Raw genomic sequence first — 18194 nt, 5'->3', positions numbered from 1 at the left:
TATTATTTCAAAATAAGATAATCATTTTTTTAATTCATTCAATTTTTTACTTATGAAATTCTTTCAAATAGATTTTTTTTTTTTTTGCACTAAATTCATTTAAAAAAAAATTAATTGAACAAAATAACTATCACTATTATTAAAGCTAAAATAAAATTTTAAAATGATCTGAAATAAACTACAAGAAAACATAGTCATGAACAATACAAAAAAACAAAAAATGAGATTGAAAAACTATAAATTGTGTAGTTTTTCATTTCTTTTTAACATTATCATGTTTTATCTATTGATAAAATCCTCTCAGAGAACTTTGCATTTAAAAAATGTCATTAAAACTCTCTCAAAGAAAATAGTTTCTTTTCTAATTCTTTTTTTTTAAAACTTTGCATTTAAAAAAAAATGTCATTAAAACTCTCTCAAAGAAAATAGTTTTTTTTTTTTCTAATTGCATTCCATATATGGATGATAGAAGCTCTTAATCTCTTATACCTACCCTATTTTTTTATATATATATTTTAGATCATTCCATAACTTTTTTTTCTCTCATCTCTAAAAGTTGAGAGTAAAAGGGAACAAAGTCTTATAGTGTAGTGATTATTATTATTTAAAATTAGCTGTTTGTGAAAAAATTAATAAGTTTTTCATATTTCTTTTAATTTGTTTATCTTCCATGAGCATTTCATTTCTTGTCAGATGTGGATGTGGGTCCACCACCATAATAATAATTCTTTTATACCTTTTTATGCTTTGTTATATAAATAAATTTAAATTATCTACTGCACCAAGGTCACACCAGCATTATATATCTAAGTTTTCTAATATCTAAATCTAATAATATATAGTGCTCTGATTATCATAATAAATGTGGGTAATCAATAAAATAACTAACTTATATCTAACATTGACTTTGATAAATGGAGGCCAATTTAATTTTTCTTTTCTTTTTCTTTTTTTTTTATTTGGCTACTGATATGAAAAAGAATAAAAGAAAAAAGCATAATTTAAATGGTGATGAACGGTACATGAAATTGCTTAGGTTTATTTATTCAAAAAGCAAGAAAGAAACTTTTTTTTAAAAGTATCTTGATTTTTTATCATTGTCATGTTGGGATTTTATGCCCTAAATAAAATCTATTTCAATATAATCTGATTGTTATCAATAGAAGATTAGAAATCATTTATGGTTACATGTAGTTTTCATGTTTATGGTTTAAAGTATACAATTTATGCTAAGTCCAGAAGATATACTTATTCACAATTACAATGATGTCAACACAGTAGAAGGTAATTGTGATTATATGCTTCAAAAGATAATGTCCCATGATTCGTCAGTGCACTGGATTTACAGTGATGTGATAGTCAGCGATAAAGCTTACTTACACCTTGGATAAGTGTTACGTTCTTTCCAGAATATTGACAAAGTATGCTAGTATCAGATGTGTGTATTATGCATTGGATTGAGACCGATATTGATCTTGGTAAAGATATTATAATCTTACCGTCGTATCTTTGTAAGTCAATATCACTGGTTGATCTTAGATCAAAAGATCATAATCCTGACATGGTTAGGTTCGATCTCAAGAGTTTTATTTGTGTTCTTAAAGTTGTTAGTCAAAGCCTACTATTTGGTTCGGGTCACACGTACAACTTGGGAACATGATAGTATAATTGAGTGTGAGCGCTAGTCATAGATATGGAATCTATAGCTTCTATCTGGACATAGAAGTGAAATAATAATTTCATTCGAGCTTAGCTTAATAGAGATAAATAGAAGACCTCTTATTTCAGGGATTATATTAGTTTACTGAAATATCATTTATAGGAAGCTAAGTGTTTTAAGGATAAAATACATTGAGGGGTGAAACGGTAAATTTATCCCTATTCGATGTAAATCATCTATAGAGAATCTTTAATTATTGAGATTAAAATGGTTAAATTTTCATAGCGTATCTATATCGTGGAACATATAGAGCGTTCTATATAATTGAGAGTGCAATTCTAAATCTATAGTGGTGCAATAAGAAATTAATAAGTTAGGAAATTTACTTGATAAATTGTAGATCTGCTTATTAGAAGCTCGATTATATAGGCCCATGGTCCCCATAGTAGTTGAGACAACACTGCTTGTAAGACTCAGTTAACTGATTTTAATTAATCAATTATAATTCTAAAATTAGACTATGTCTTATTTATGAATTTTCACTAAGCTAGGACTTAATTGTGAAGAAAAGAGATTTAAGGGTTTATTTGTTAATTAAGAGACTTTATTAAGTCTAATTAATAAATAAATTAAACGGTACGGCAACACGAAAATTTTGCTACTTGTATTTGTGTTTTATCATTTTTTTTATGTTACGGGTCATGTTCATGTCTACCATCTAAAATAAATTTTAAAATTCAACATAACACGAACATGACATGATGACATTAAAATCAACAATTTAGTTCACAACCTGCCAACACATATGTGATTTTGTGGGTTCGACATGACATGAACTTATTCGAGTCGTATTTGTGTCTGTGTTTTTTAATTTCTTCGTGTCACGCGTCGTGTTCGTGTCAGCAACTTTTAGTAAATTTAAGTCCTCAGCACAACACGAACACGACACACCAACACTAATTGCCACTCCAACTGTAAAGCATGACGAGTACAAGAAAGTTCAATCCCAATCCAAATAGCACATGTAACATTATTTACAATGCATGATTGGCTACAGTATGTGCTACTTGATTAGCATCCCTACAATTAAAATTCAAACCAATTACACAATCATGTATAATATTAATTTATTTTAATATGAATTAAGAAAATGTTTATTAATTTATTTTTGAGTAATTTATGGCGTAAATACTTAAGTTTAACTCTTTATTGTAGATAAATACCTAAGTTTAATTTTTTACGGTAATAATACCTAAGTTATATTTCTAGAACTTTTCTAGTTACCTGTCCATTAAGTGTCAAGTTATTATGCACATGTTATTTTTTTTATTGGTATATTTAAATTAATTTTTAAATAAAAAATAAAATTTAATGATCTAGACTAATTAGGGTCTGCCATGTGGCCATTAACTTAACACTTAATGGTCAGGTACCTAGGGAAGCTCTAGAATTTTAACTTAGGTACGTATTATTACTGTAAAAAATTAAACTTAAATATTTATTTGCAATCGAAATTTAAACTTAGATATTTATACCGTAAATTACTCATTTATTTTAATATGAGTTACTTGATTATATACTTATTTAAATATACGTTGATGTATACATATTAGTTTATATTTTATTATAAATTATTGTACTTATTAAATTGTTTTTATCAGCCAGAAAGTTGTATTGCTCAAAAACTAATTTTATTATAAAGAAAACAAATCTAAGAAATACATAAAATATAATTTTTAGAAAATAAATTTTAAATATTCGATTCGACAAAAATATATATATATTTATATTTTAATGCTTTGTTCCACCAACTATAATTTATTAAACAAAGAGTTTTAATTATAAGTAGATTCATGGAATAAAAAGAGAGTCAAATGGCAGCAGTGGTCTTTCTTTGTTGAAATCTTGATTCAAGATTGAATTTTCATCTTTGAATGTATACTTTTTATTTGAGAGACTGAGGGTTGGAGAGGAAATCTCTCGCTGGACTGTGGGGTTGAGGGAAAGGGAGTCGTCGGTGGTGCCGGAACTGAGGGAGAAGGAGAGAGGGTGCCGAAACTGAGGGAGAAGGAGAGAGGAACCGTCGGTGACTTAGAGTGAAGAAGATGAAGAGAGACCGAAATAGAGAGAGAGATTGTTATTTTTAGGGATATTATTTACTGTGCATTAGAGTTATATGGGCCAATCAAATAATAATTTTGAGGTTGTATAGGTGCATCCCAATTTTACTAAGGTTTGATTCTCTACAGCAAGCCTTACCACAAAAATCTTTCATTTAATAGCTGTCACCAATTATATTTTTTGATATTAGACACACGGGTGAGACCGTAAAAGGAGTGTCTGAATTTCCCTCTTATATATAAAACAAAAATAAAAAAGTAGGACAAGTGGTAAGTGTGTGCAGCAAATATCGACACCTATTAAGCCAAGAAGAGGAAGAAGGTGAAGAAGGAAGAAAGTAAAATTATTATAAAATCCTTATAAAGTAGTTAAAAGAGAGAGTATAACCGTCCATTAAGCAGGACGTGAATACCACTCTAATAAGAAGTCCAATAGTAATCTTTGCAACAAAAATCTTAATTAGGAGCTATAGTTTTAATGAGAGGAAATGACGAATGAGTCATGCATGCACAACTGTACATTTTTGTCGTAGCCTCGACGTGGTAAATACAATCGAATTATGAGATTTGGAGTTTGATGGAGGAATTTATATGTTATAATTTTATCCATTTAAATAGAAACGACAATGATGAGGCGGATGCCTTAGCAAAGTCTGCTAGATCCAATGAACATTTTCTTGACTTTAAGATTAGCTGCTTAGGGAGGGGTCCCCGATTGTGATTCCCAAATATCTTATCTTTGAATGAACATTCTTTTCTTCTCTAAAAAAAATGTGGTGAAGACTTTATAATATTCATGTAATTAGCTCCGCCAATCATGTACTGTACACGCCAAAAATTTGACTAAATGGAGATAACATATCTCTACAATTCTGCCTATACATAAAGGAACGGATGTTAGTCCATCTACTATTAATTCATCTTAAACAACGTAGTACAGCTACGTCAGTATAAGTATTTGTGTAAATAAAATCAATTTTATGTATAGAATTAAAAAAATTCTTAATCTTAAATTATTCTAAGATAATTTATTTGTTGTTGATAAATTTTTTTTTATCAACGTTTACGTAACATTTATAAAGAGAGAAATGTCAAAGGGTACTAGTAATTTAGCACCCTCCAACGTGTAATATTGTTCTTGGTACATTTAAGTACTAGGTCCTTTATAATTTATCATAATATCCTATAAAATATTACTAACTAATAATAAGGTGTCACTTTTAGGCATAGGTAGATTTATGAAAGGGCAAGAGGATAAATTGACTCTTCTCAATTTTTTGCCCATACATATTTTTTATTTTTTAATTGATGTAATTTAAGTATTTTAATTTGAATTATGTTTTATAACAGGATTCATAACAATAGACTTCATAAAAGTTTTCAAAAAATTGTGAATAGTATATACTGTTAAATTTAGATTTTGAATAGAATTTTTTACTTGGGTGAAAAAACTAGAAGAAGCATAAAGGTAATAAATTATTTAAATTTTATTTTCATCACTATAAATATTAAAAAAAAATTTAAAAAGTACACAATTTTACTAAAATACTATAACCATAATGAATACTGTTGACCGAGGTTTTCGGCAACCAATAAAATAATAATAATTTGGAGAGTTGTAAGAAATTAAGAAGGAGATTTTTTACGTGGTTGGGGCGTTAATGAGCCTTAGTCCACGAGTCTGTGTATTTATGATAGTATTTAATACAGAGAATGTTCTTAGTGAGTTTTTTTACTCTTCTAGCACTTGTGCAACCCAGAATTCTCGACCCCTCTTTAATGAGCTTTGGGGGGTATTTATAGTATTTTTTTGGGATGATTCCCAGAATTAAGGTACATGCATTTCTGTAACTATCAGTAGAGTTGTACATTCCCAATGAATATATCATGAGTAATGCATGGTCTAATCCCTATGTGCTTTAGGGATTTTATGAGGGCAGTCCTTAATCCCTTTTGACTGATGTGATTCTTCACAGAGTAGTCGTCACTAAATTTTATTGGTCATAGCCTAGTAGGTACAGATCGGGGGTTGTGTCGTCAGACTTTATTGCGTGTGGAAGTTCCAATACGCTTCCTCCCATGCGGCATTAAAGGCGAGATGACTGTTCAGAGGAAACCTGACACCACTCGGAGATGCTTTGATGCCATCATGCTCCCCGGGAGCATATGAGACCTTACATGCCTTCTCCGGGAGGCATGTCCAGGATGATCCTTTGCTCAAAGAAGACTTGGCTAATTTATTTAAATGCTAACTCTTTCTTATCCACGTGTCGTCATCCGGTTGGGCCACGTATTTTGGGCAAAATCAGGGGCAACAAATACCATTATGAAAAAAGTCTGAATTAAAATGCTTAAATAATGCAAATATTTAGGAACATTTGTACTATATATGGAGTGTATTCTTCACATGAGTGCACTCTTAATGGGTATTACCTATGAATCGGTAATATTAAAAAAAATTGAGTTTTTATAATTAAGTTTTCTATTTAATTAGATTTTTTTTTTCATTTTTACATTATATGGGTTGGGATTGGGATTAATTCATCAGTTGAAAAAAAAATTAATAAAGAAAAAGCTTTTCGACAAGAAAAGTGATAAAAAAAAAGTTGACTTTGACTTAAATATTTTTTATATAAACATATTTTTGATATAGTGTAAAAAGAAGTATTTTTTTGATGTTTTCCTTAATTAAGTAACTAATTAAGCATAAAAATTCAAATTTCTCGGACCAAAGGTATATATATACATATATATGAAAATTTAGTGTAGAAGTAAACTTGATTATATTTTTTTTTACTTTAAGATGTCAAGATCGGAAAGCACCTTCTAAACCACCTCATTCATCCAAAAGAGAAGGGAAGGAGTCTATGTATTTGCATGCATATGACCCCTGCAGATTTTATTACCTTATGTTTATGAAGACATGGAGAAATTTGTTTTTATATCACTAAGAGAAACCCAAGCTCATGGACTTGTTAATCTTGAAACGGCTGAATGAGAAGAATATAGATTTCTGCAAATATGCATTAAAAATAAGTTATATAATGTAAACCTTTATATATGGATGTTTTGATGGACTCCTCTTTCGACAATGAAGAGAGTTTTTTAGTTTATTTTTTTTCATGAGTGTGTACGTTGTAGTTATTTAAAATTTTATATAAATTTTTAAAAATAAATAATTTACAATGTCGACAATATAAGGTATAAATATGTTGTTGCACGTGTAACTGTTTTTTTTATACGAGTAGTAAATAACTGTTTGAACTTTATTTGTTACTGTAAATTATTCAAAAAAAAACTTTGAAAACTAATAGGTGATCCTAAACTTTATTTTTCTTGAACATTTTATCCCAGCTAACAAAAGTTTCTGATTTCGCCGCTACCTTTAGATAATACTAAACAGTAAACACTACTAATTCTTTGTAGTAATTCTCTAAATAATAAATTTAATGAGGAAATGATAAATCAATGATGCAATTATACGTCGTTGTAGCTTCGACGTGGTAAATACGATGGAATATTAATTGGTTCAACATGATGTGACGATACACAATTGTGAGACTTGAATTATTTATGTACTTGAGATTAGCTCTGCCACTCATGTACACATCAAAAATCAATAAATGGAGATAACATATCTATATTGTTTCTGCCTATATATAAAGGAAGGGAATAGCTACCAATTCATCATAAACAACTAAGTTAGAACAAGTACTATACTATGGCTCTTTCCTTATTAGTTATGATGCTTTTAAAGCTTAATGTATTGTTTCATATTCTCCTACTCTTTCATCATCCTTTTGGTAATTCTGTGCAACCTTCTTGCCATGAGAAAGAGAGGAATGCTTTGATCCATTTCAATGAAAGCTATGAAATAGATTGTCGGCTTAGACCTGATCACTATCAACTCCATCCAACGACATCAACATGGGGATCAAATGGTACCGATTGTTGTTTATGGGATGGTGTTGAATGTGACATGGTGACTGGTCATGTCATTGGCCTTAACCTCGATGGTTCTTGTCTCTACGGCTCTATCAACTCCAACAGCACTCTCTTTCACCTTGTTCATCTCCAAAAGCTTGATCTTGGTTATAATAACTTCACTTTCTCTCCAATTCCAACTGCCATAGGCACACTTTCAAAGTTGCAATTTCTTCACTTGGGTTCTTCTTTCTTCCAAGGTGAGATTCCTTCTGAAATTTCACTTTTGTCTAAGTTGACTCATCTTGACTTGTCATATAATGTTGGTGGTAATGGTCCAGTACTTGTGTCTCTTTTGAAAATAAATCCCAATGTTAGAAGCCTATTCCAAAACTTAACTGCTTTGGATTCTCTTTTCCTAACTTCTGTCCACATCACCTATGAATTAAGTGAGTCCTTAACAAATTTGACTTCTTTGACACACCTTGGTCTAGGGAGTTGTGGATTGTATGGGCCTCTTCCACCTTCACTTGGTAAATTAACCCAACTCAATTGGTTAAACCTCAAAGAGAATGATTTCACAGGTTACATCCCATCTTCTTTCCAAAATCTCACAAAACTTTCCTTCATAAAAATAGCAGGTAATCAAATTTCTGGGCCAATCCCTTCTTGGTTTGGAAATATTAGTGAATTGACGTTTATGGGATTTTTTTCAAACAGTTTGAGTGGTACAGTTCCACCATCATTGTCCAAACTCAGTAATCTTGAGACTCTCGATCTCGGGGAAAACATTTTAAGTGGTACATTGCAGCTAGATTCTTTTCTTAAACTGAGAAATCTCACTGAGCTTTATCTAGGCTTCAATATGATTTCCTTACTCATTGATGAAACAAAAATAGATCCTAACACCACACTTTCAAAATTTTATTCTCTAGCGTTTGCTAATTGCAACTTAAGCAAGTTTCCCGAATTTATTGGCCATCAAACTAATCTTGTACTGTTGGATCTTTCATATAATAATATAGTTGGTCAAATTCCCCAAACTCTGATGAGTATTCAAACCTTGGAAGCCATATATTTATCCAACAATTGGATAACAGGATTTCATAACCACACAATCAAGCTACCTTGGTCTAGTCTACGTATGTTAGAAATGCAAGATAATTCGTTGCAAGGACAACTACCGATTCCACCATCATCTATCAAACATTACGATGTCTCTAACAATAATCTAAGTGGTGAAATTCCCATGTCTATATGCAATTTGACTTCAATTGCAGTCCTTGATTTGTCAAGTAACAATTTCAGTGGCGAATTTCCACCTTGTTTAGGAAGTATGATCAATAATGACTCCCTAATTGCTTTGAATTTGAGAAATAACTCTTTTCATGGCACCATTCCCCTTGAATGTCAGCAGGAAAGCGAGTTGAGAATGGTGGATTTTAGTCACAATCATTTTCAAGGAAAACTTCGACGACCAATCTCAACTTGTATGAATCTTGAATATCTTGATTTCTCTTTCAATCAAATTAGTGATGTCTTCCCCACTTGGTTGGGGAGCTTTCCTCTATTAAAAGTTGTTTTGCTGAGGGCAAACAAATTTCATGGAGTTATAAGAAAACCTCAAAGCACTACTACTGAGTTTCCAAGGCTGCAAATTATTGATGTGTCTCACAATTGTTTCACAGGGGCATTGCCACATGAATATATGCTCATTTGGAATGCTATGAAAGCTTTCAAGCTGAGCAATTTGACATATATGAAAGCATGGGAAAATGACACCTTTAGTTTTAGTTATGAGCTCAGTGAGTATGATTATTCAACAACATTTGTGTTGAAAAGTGTGGCAACACATTTTGGAAAAATCCCAACAAATCTAGCAGTGATTGATTTATCAAGCAACAAATTCAGTGGTCAGATTCCTCAATCCATTGGAATCTTAAAGGCTCTCTACTCGCTCAACCTTTCAAACAATGCGCTCAGCGGTCACATTCCACCATCGTTGGGGACATTAACAGAACTGGAATCCTTAGACCTCTCTCAAAACCAACTGTCAGGACAGATCCCTCAGCAACTAGCAGAACTAAACTTTCTCCAAAAGTTTGATGTGTCTTATAACAATCTCACTGGTCTTATACCGCGAGGGAACCAATTCCAGACGTTTGAAAACTCATTTGAGGGTAATCAAGGACTGTGTGGTGAACCATTATTGAAGAAATGTGAAAACATGATGCTCCCACCACCATCTGCTTTAAATAAAAATGTTGATTCTGATTCTCCAATTGAAATTGATTGGAATTTTGTTTTGGCGGGACTTGTTAGCGGGTTTGTTATTGGAGTCTCTCTTGGGGAGATAGTGATCCCAAGGACGCGACTGGCATGGTTGATTTACTTCTCTAGAACAAGACTGAGAGAGATGATGATCAGAGGCTAAGCAATAGTTGTTGGTAAGAAGTCAATTGTTTCTTTTTCTATATATTTCCATTTTGCTAAAATTTTTAGTTTTGTTTATAAATATAAATATAAAATAAGTAGAGATTGATTTATTTTTAGGGTAATTATTTCATATACTTTTTTTTTTAATTTAATGTTTTAAATTTACGGTTTTGATTTCTAAAGTGGTTGCCGTGCTAGTTGCAATAAGAGTTTCTATACGATTTTTTATTACAATTTAAGTTGCAGTGCTAGTTGCAATAGGGATTTTTATGTAAAATTTCGTAAAAATGTAAAAAAAAATTATTTTAAAGTATAAAAATGAAAAAACTCTTTATTTTTATTATTTGGGTAACTATCATTGAAAAAAAATAGTTTGTGAGTAAATTAAGAGTTATGTAAGTTATTTAATTTTAAAAATAGCTGCCAAGTTTTTCTTAAAATTAAACTTAAAATAATAATAAAAAAAAACTTCTTATTTTTTTTTATCCAAACACCAGTTTTAATTTGATGACTTCTTTGTTTTTAGCTCATTCTCTATAAGTATAATAGAGTAATCTTTACCATTTCAATTCATTTATTAGCTTATGATTATTATAATTATGTTGTTGTCGAGCAAGTTTACCATAAGTGTGAGTGTCTTTGTGTGTAATTTATGAGTATACAATACATAAGGAAAAAATAACGCAATATAAAGTTACATATTTCAAACATTTTTTAGAAAAACCATATCCAATGTTTTTTCTTTTTGGAACAAATATTCATTACCCTTTTTCAAAATCCTTTGCTAGAATACTACATATTTAATCCTATGAAATTAATATTATTTCAAAAAAAAATTAATAACTTGTCTATAATTTTAGTCAATTACAAAGGACCATGATCACATGGTCACGTGTAACTTGTGAACAGTTTATAGATATTATATTTTTATTTTTATTTATTTTTCATTTCTTATACTTGTACTAATACATAATTTTTCTATATTTAATTTTATTTTGTAGAAGTCTAAATTAAAAAAAAATGGTAAAAGTTATATTATTAATTTGAAATGAAAGGCTTTCAAATAATTGTCTATGAACCATTCTATCTCTATATTATATGGCTAACACGTTCAGGCATTGGAATAGGCCACAAGTAATAAGAAGTAGTTGCTAGTTGTATTTTCCTTATTGTTTGATTTGTATCTTTAATTAGTTGGGTAGTAATTTGGTTAAGTATTATTAAGAGAAAGGTAGTTATAATCATTTGATTATTGTTTTGTGAAGAGGGAAATTCTTGTGTGGAGTTTATAATTAAGCTACTTAATATACCGGTATGTATTACTAGCATAGTAATTAAGCAATAGATAAATCAGTATATAATTTGATTTCATGAGAGATGAGATGCTCTAGTAAATTTGTATATAATTAGGATACTCTTGGGAGAATTTGGAGAATGATGTTAATGTAACTTCAATAAGTGTATAGCCTTCAAAATGAATGTATTAGTCTTATTATTAACATCAACAAGATTTAACATGCGTAATCAGAGACGGTTAAGGTTAAGTAAAGTAAACCTGTGACTAAGGACTTCATAACCTCCAACAAGATCTTAAAATGAAGTAATTTCATATACTAAGATGAATGTGAACAATAAATTAATTTTAAATATGATTGAGTATATATTAGTTTCTGTATTTTGGCTAATTCATGAAATTTATAATTGCAGCTATTATTGCTTGCTTGGATAAAAAGATTGTGTCTTCATACTTGGCTGCCTGTGATTTTGTTGAGGACATAATCATGTGGGAGAGAACCTTTTAATTTTCCATTTTGGTGGCCTTTAGCCTTCAGCCTTTCCCTTTTTTTTTTTTTTTTTTTTTTTTTTTTTTTTTTTAATTTAAGATAATAGGGATAAAATGGTTTACTTTGCTGTAGTTTTCATTGAGGTTTTCTTGTTTAGTACCTCCTTAATAAGAAATGACTTGAAACTTTTGTGTCTACATGATTTAATAGATTGATCTAGCTTTACAATGCAGAATTGGTTATTGGAATTTGTTGTAATTCCAGCGGAAATAACTTTGAGGAGTCAATCATAAAACCTGCAATAAACTCACAATTTGGACAATAACAATGAACATAAACCAATTAATCAACACAATGAATCAAACCAAAAATCAATCAAAGAACAACACAAGATTTTATCCTGGTTCCGGTCCTAGAGATCAACATGATCCCTGGCCATACTCCAGCTGAAAAACATCACCAATTCTTCATTAATATGTGAATAAGAGAGCATAAATACAATTACAAGAACCAGAGCAATCACAGCTCTGTTGGTACTCGACACACACCAGAGAAAACAGTCACAGTTTTCTCTCTATCAACCCGAGTACACCCCTTGTTCTTGACCCTCTCTCTAATCCTCTCTCTTATTCCCCCTATTCAACCTTTGTTGCACCCCCCCCCTTAAAGTGGAAAAGACTAGACTTATTTATAGGCCCAACTCAAACAAGGATATAGCACCAACTAACTAACTAACATAACATAAAGTTAGTTAAGTTAGTTGGTTTAGGTGAGTTAGATAAAGAGTTGGTTTAGAGGATCAACTTCCACAGAATTTCATATGAAGTCTCATTTTCTTTGACTATAAAGCTTAAGAGGCTTAAATTTGGTTTTCATTTTTCTAGTCAAATCATCAATATGATAATTCTCCCATAAAACTCTTCTGTGATAGTTTTTATAAGGGATTATTCGAACGCATTGTTTCTCTTGATCATATGTTAAGTTAATTAGTGCGTCCCAAGTTTACTTTGTATAAGATTCTATGGATAACTTATAAACTTAATAGTGGGAAAAAATGGAATATACGAATAAACAATATAAAATGTTAAACAATAATCTCTCTATAGAACGTGTTTAGAAGTTGTGTAATTACTAATTACTAATTACACTCTATTTTCAAATATGTAAATTAGTATTTAGTAATTATTTATAAATTAATAATAACAGAAAAATAAATGAAATTTTTACATCAAAAATACAAAATGGCTTTTTTATTACATAAATACTCTTACACGGCAGCTGTTACTTTTGTACACTTTAAGTTTTTTTATTTACAATTTTACTACTTACACACACTATACACATAATGTGACTCTTGAAAGAAAGTGAGGTGACTACACACGTCAGCTGATTGATGCCTATCAATCCATTCTTTCCCTATCTTTTTTCCTTCTTTTTTTTCATTATCTTTTCAGTTTTTTTTTTTTTAAAAAAAAAAAAATTCTCCATAACTGATATACTTTCCTAACCACAATCAAAACTCATTTTTTCACTACCCAATTTTCTTTTCTAACTTCCATTAACCGATTTTCCATAACTATTTGTCATCTGTTTTCTTTGGTCTGAACTTATATATATTCATGGCTATTACTTGTTCTTCATCGTCCCCTTCTCCATTGCCCAAAAAAATTAGAAAATGAGTGTTAAATCTGCAGCAAATAAGTCCAAAGGAAAATACCCAGTTGTAGAAGATGATGACTCCGACTTTGCTCTGCCTGTATTGAAACGGGAGTCGTGGACCTGCGAAGAAGAAATTTCAAGTTTATATTTCTTAAAAAATTTCCCCAACTTCTGAGAATAGGAAAAGGAAGGTTGAAGTTGATCATGGCTGAAGACGTTTCTGGGAAAAAAAGCTAATGTTGGTGCTGATGTTCGAACCGAGGTTTGTTTTCGGTTTCTTTTTGGTTTTCCCCCTTTTTTGAAATTTCACACCTTCTGTATGTATTTTTTTTTAATATGTTTTTTATCTAGTTGTTTCATGTCCATTTTTATATCATCAATGGGTAACAATGAGATTTATCATGGATGTTGATGTTCAAAGAGTTTTTCCTGTATTTTAGTTTGTATACAGTTGTTTTGTAGTTTTATTATAGTTTTGCTACTTGCATATGTTATTTCATTATAAAATTAATATGCAACTATTTGCACAAAACTTACTATGTATAACTACTATTTCTTAGTCCCCATCAAATTAAATTTTTGCATAATATATAAACTATCATAAAACGATAATGCAACTATAAGGTAACTGTTGACCGAGGTTTTCGGCAACTATTAAAATATAATTATAATAAGGAGCTGTAAGAAAGTGAGATGAAGACTTTTTACGTGGTTGGGGCGTTAATGAGCCTTAGTCCACGAGCCACTGCTATTAATGGATGTATTTAATACAGATTCTACACTTGAGAGAATGTTTTTCTCTTCAATACAGAGAATGTTCTTGGTGAGTTTTTTCTCTTCTTGCTCTTTTGCAACCAAGATTCTCGACCCCATTAAATGAGCTTTGAGGGGGTATTTATAGTGTTTTGGTGGGGTAATCCCTAGGATTGTTCTTACACATGTGTCTGTAAGTATCCATAAAGTTGGGCATTTCCGATGAATATACCATGGGTGATGCATGGTCAAATCCCTAGGTGCTGTAGGGTTTTTATGGAGAATGTCCTTTTTGTCTTATGATTGACGTGACTCTTCGCAGAGTAGCCGTCGCTAGACTTAAATGATCATTACTGTAGCGCTGCTGTTCGGGGGTTGTGCCGTCAGACTTTATTGCGTGTTACAGTCCCAACACGCTTCCTCCCATGCAGCATTAAATGCGACTTGATTTCTCGGGAGAGACCTGACACATCCCGGAGAGCCTTCATGCTATGTTAGCTTCCTGGAGTACCTTGTACTCCGAATGTCTCCTCCGGGACCCATGCTAATAGCGCTTCCTGGTGGCATAAAAAGACTTAGCAAATCTTTCCAAGTTATCTGATCCACGTGTCCCCTCTCGACTGGTCCACGTATTTTGGGCGAATTTTGGAGCAACATTTACCCCCCAAGCCTTGTTTACTTAGTAAAAATAAACCAAGGCTTGTTCAAGTGTCTCCGGTTGACCCCTCGTTTCCCTAGCTCGAGCCTCGAGCGCGTGGGGGCAAATTAAATGATGTCATTTAATGCAGCGACATGCTTTTTGCAGGAATGTTCCCAGCCGCCTCCTCGGTCTTCTGATACGACTTGGGGGCGCGTGGAGGTGTGTCTGATAATGGCATTAAATGCAGTGATTCACTTTTGCAGAGGTCGATTCGTTTCACGCCCCATGATTGATGCGGCGCATTGATGGTGTCAGACGGATACTCAAACGTTTCCACCGCCTTAATGGTAGATTGATCTGGTCCGTTGATCTTTGGGAATTCGAATCGTGCGTTTCCCCCACCGTGCGATTGGTAGGTGAAGACGCCTGTTCCTCATGCACTTTTGCCTATAAAAGCCACCACGTTTCCTTCATTTCGGTTACTTTCCATTCCTTGCCATTTCTGCTTGAATTTCCTAGAGAGAAAATTCCTCAAAGTAGCACGAACTGTCTCAACACCCAGACACTTCATTCAATTTTCCAGTGTTTGATTTTGCCAGTGCTTCCCAACTCTCACTCAACCACATTCGGCACTCCCAGGTTCAACGATCGACTGTAAGTTTCTTGCATCCTTAGATAATAACATGCTTATATTTACTTCGTTCGTTTTCTGGGTTCGCACTTAGAGGCTTCTGGGTGTGTGAGTGTTTAAGTTCTTCGAGTTCTGTTTTATGTTTAATGCATTAGTTGTAGAATCGCCATTTATCATGCCCCTGTTGTAGTTATACAGTTCTGTTTGGAGAAGGCCATGTGTTCTTCTTTTAACAGTTGCTTAGGGCATAAGATGGCTTTTCTCTTCTTCTTTTTTTTTTTTTGCGAAACCACTTTCTGCGATTTCATTGCACCCGACACTTGTTGAGGGATTCTCTCCGCAGTTTCCTGTGTGACACGTGTCCGGAGGGGGCCTCTTTCCGGCGGTTAGGGGACCCCCACTCCCTTTTTCTTGATTTAGGGTTTGGTATGGTACCTAACTCGTCGGGCTTTTCTTTTTCCCTTTTGTTTTTCTCGAACACAAAATGTCCGCCACGGCTCAAAATCTTCTAAGAAGAAAGGGAAAAGTATGGCCACGCTGGAGGAGGTTTCTTTGGGACCCGTCGCCCAGGAGGGGTACAAGTCCCGTGCAACTGGCTGGGAAGCGGCCGAGCTTCGGTCGACCCTGACTTGTCCTCACCAGCTGGAGAACATTATTAATGTGGCAGGGATCAAACCCTCTACCTCAGGGACCTTCCACCGGCCTCCTCGTGACTCGGAGACGCCTAATCACAACTATGACGGCTTCGGGGCTTGGAGTCAGACCCATTTGATGGCCGGTGCCATGCTCCCGCTCCAAGATTACTTTGTGAATTTTCTTGTATTTGTCGGCCTTGCGCCATACCAACTTATTCCTCAAGCTTACCGCCTGCTCTCAGGCTTATTCATTTTTTACACCGCCCGTGGCTGGGGGTCTCCCAGCCCGGCGGAAATTTTATATTTTTATGAACTTGTATCCGTCCCCAAGAAAGGGGACAAACTTAAGGATGGTTTTTATGGGTTCCGGATCCACCCTGCTAACGAGGGGATGGTTCCATATAATAGGCAGACTCATGTTAAGGAGTACCGCCACCGCTTTTTCTTCTCGTCCGGGTTCAGGGCCGTGGACCACCCGGAGCTTCTCACGGAGTGGGTGCGGATCCCACCTTACCAGCGGACGCTTCCCACTCAGGCTTTCCTTCGAAGGGCCCAAGCCTTTGCCTCCTACGACCAAGCCGATCTTGATGTCGGGGGCCTGGTCACCACGGAGAATTGTAGGAAGGCCAAACTTATCCTTTCTCATCAATCCGTGGATGACTCCAACCTCTCACGGGTCATCTGCCCCAATGTGAGGGCCCCGGTTGCGGAGAAGGCCTTCCGGGATGAGCTCATTGCTACGGCAGAGAAGAAGTACCAAGATTATCTCTACCGGAAGGCCCAGGAGAAGGCATATTCTAAGGCCCAGGCTACCTCTGGGAGAGGGCTTCGTGTGGGGAGTCCGGTGGTGCGAAGGAGCCAAGCCATTGGCGGGAAGTCCGAGGCTAAATTTTTTGACAAGATACTTCAAGAAGAGATTGGGGGTCCTTCCGCCGGGAGGCCCCTTCGTCTTGAAGGTTCTTCTGAGAATCAGACTTCCCGGCCTCAGCCTTCAGCCCCCGAACCAAACTCGGGTGCTCCCGGTGCTAGCACTTCCGGTGCCGGTGGTAAGTCTCCCTTGATAATTCGCTATGTTCCTTCCGTTGATGAATATACCAGTCATAGGCCCATAGGGTTCGACGAGCGTCTCCGTAGGTTTAAGATGCCGTCGACCCGGTGGGGGGATCACTTGAAGGAATTTTATTTTACGAACTTAGGAGATTACCTAGGTCGGTCCCGGATGGGCTCCGGCCCTCCGGAACCTATTCCCTTAGGTCCGTCGGCTTACATAGCGTCCAGCTGGTTTCGGCCCTCGGACAGTTATCTTGGAGATGATGTTGCCAGCATTAAAGTTCGGGACTTTGCTAGGGCCGAATTAGGAAGTTCGGGTAGGAGTAGCTTATTTGCTGCATCTTTCATAAGCGGTTCCTCACGAACTTCTAACACTTGCTTATTTTATTGGAACAGGTACCTCCATGGATGCCATCCTGGAACAGCTTGCCGGGGTTCATACTCCCGTGGCTCCTCCGACTTTCACCCCCTCTCCCCCGGCTTTTTCCTTGAAGGTTCCTTCCGGCGCTCCCCCCGAAACCATTGACTTAGTGGATGACGAGGAGGTGCTTCCGGGAGAAGGCCAAGGGAAAGGGTGGGACTTCTCGGAGGAAGCCGCTGAGGGTGCTGGAGAGCCTCAAGCCCCTCCAGGTGGTAGCGAGAGGAGGACGAGGAGGAGCCTGAAGTGGCTCTGATTCGCAAGCGTAAGGGCAAGATGATTGCCCAGGACGAGCCGAAGAGGCCTCGGAGGGCCGACACTCCTGCTCATGGCCTAGACGGCGGGGTTTCCCCGATGGAGGAAAATCCTGCTCCTCCCCACATTGATCTTACCCCGATTCCGGGGGATGAGGTGAGGCAGGAGCTTCACATAGCCAAACACAACTATGCTATGGACGAGTACTCCCGGGGGTATGCCGAAGTGG

General features: G+C 34.7%; 1 protein-coding gene across 1 annotated transcript; it reads left to right on the top strand.

Moving 5' to 3' along the window:
• Nucleotides 1-7460: 7460 nt before the first annotated feature.
• LOC115698664 (receptor-like protein 7) lies at nt 7461-12182 on the top strand. Its single transcript, XM_030625796.2, has 2 exons — nt 7461-10151; nt 11848-12182. The coding sequence occupies exon 1, from the start codon at nt 7502-7504 to the stop codon at nt 10136-10138; it is 2637 nt and encodes an 878-aa protein (XP_030481656.2). The 5' UTR covers nt 7461-7501; the 3' UTR covers nt 10139-10151; nt 11848-12182.
• Nucleotides 12183-18194: the final 6012 nt, after the last annotated feature.

The sequence above is a fragment of the Cannabis sativa genome, chromosome 8 (genome assembly GCF_029168945.1).
Source record: "Cannabis sativa cultivar Pink pepper isolate KNU-18-1 chromosome 8, ASM2916894v1, whole genome shotgun sequence".
NCBI lineage: Eukaryota > Viridiplantae > Streptophyta > Magnoliopsida > Rosales > Cannabaceae > Cannabis > Cannabis sativa.
The sequence above is the reverse complement of the archived record's forward strand: the minus strand, read 5'-3'. Positions and strand labels throughout refer to the sequence as shown.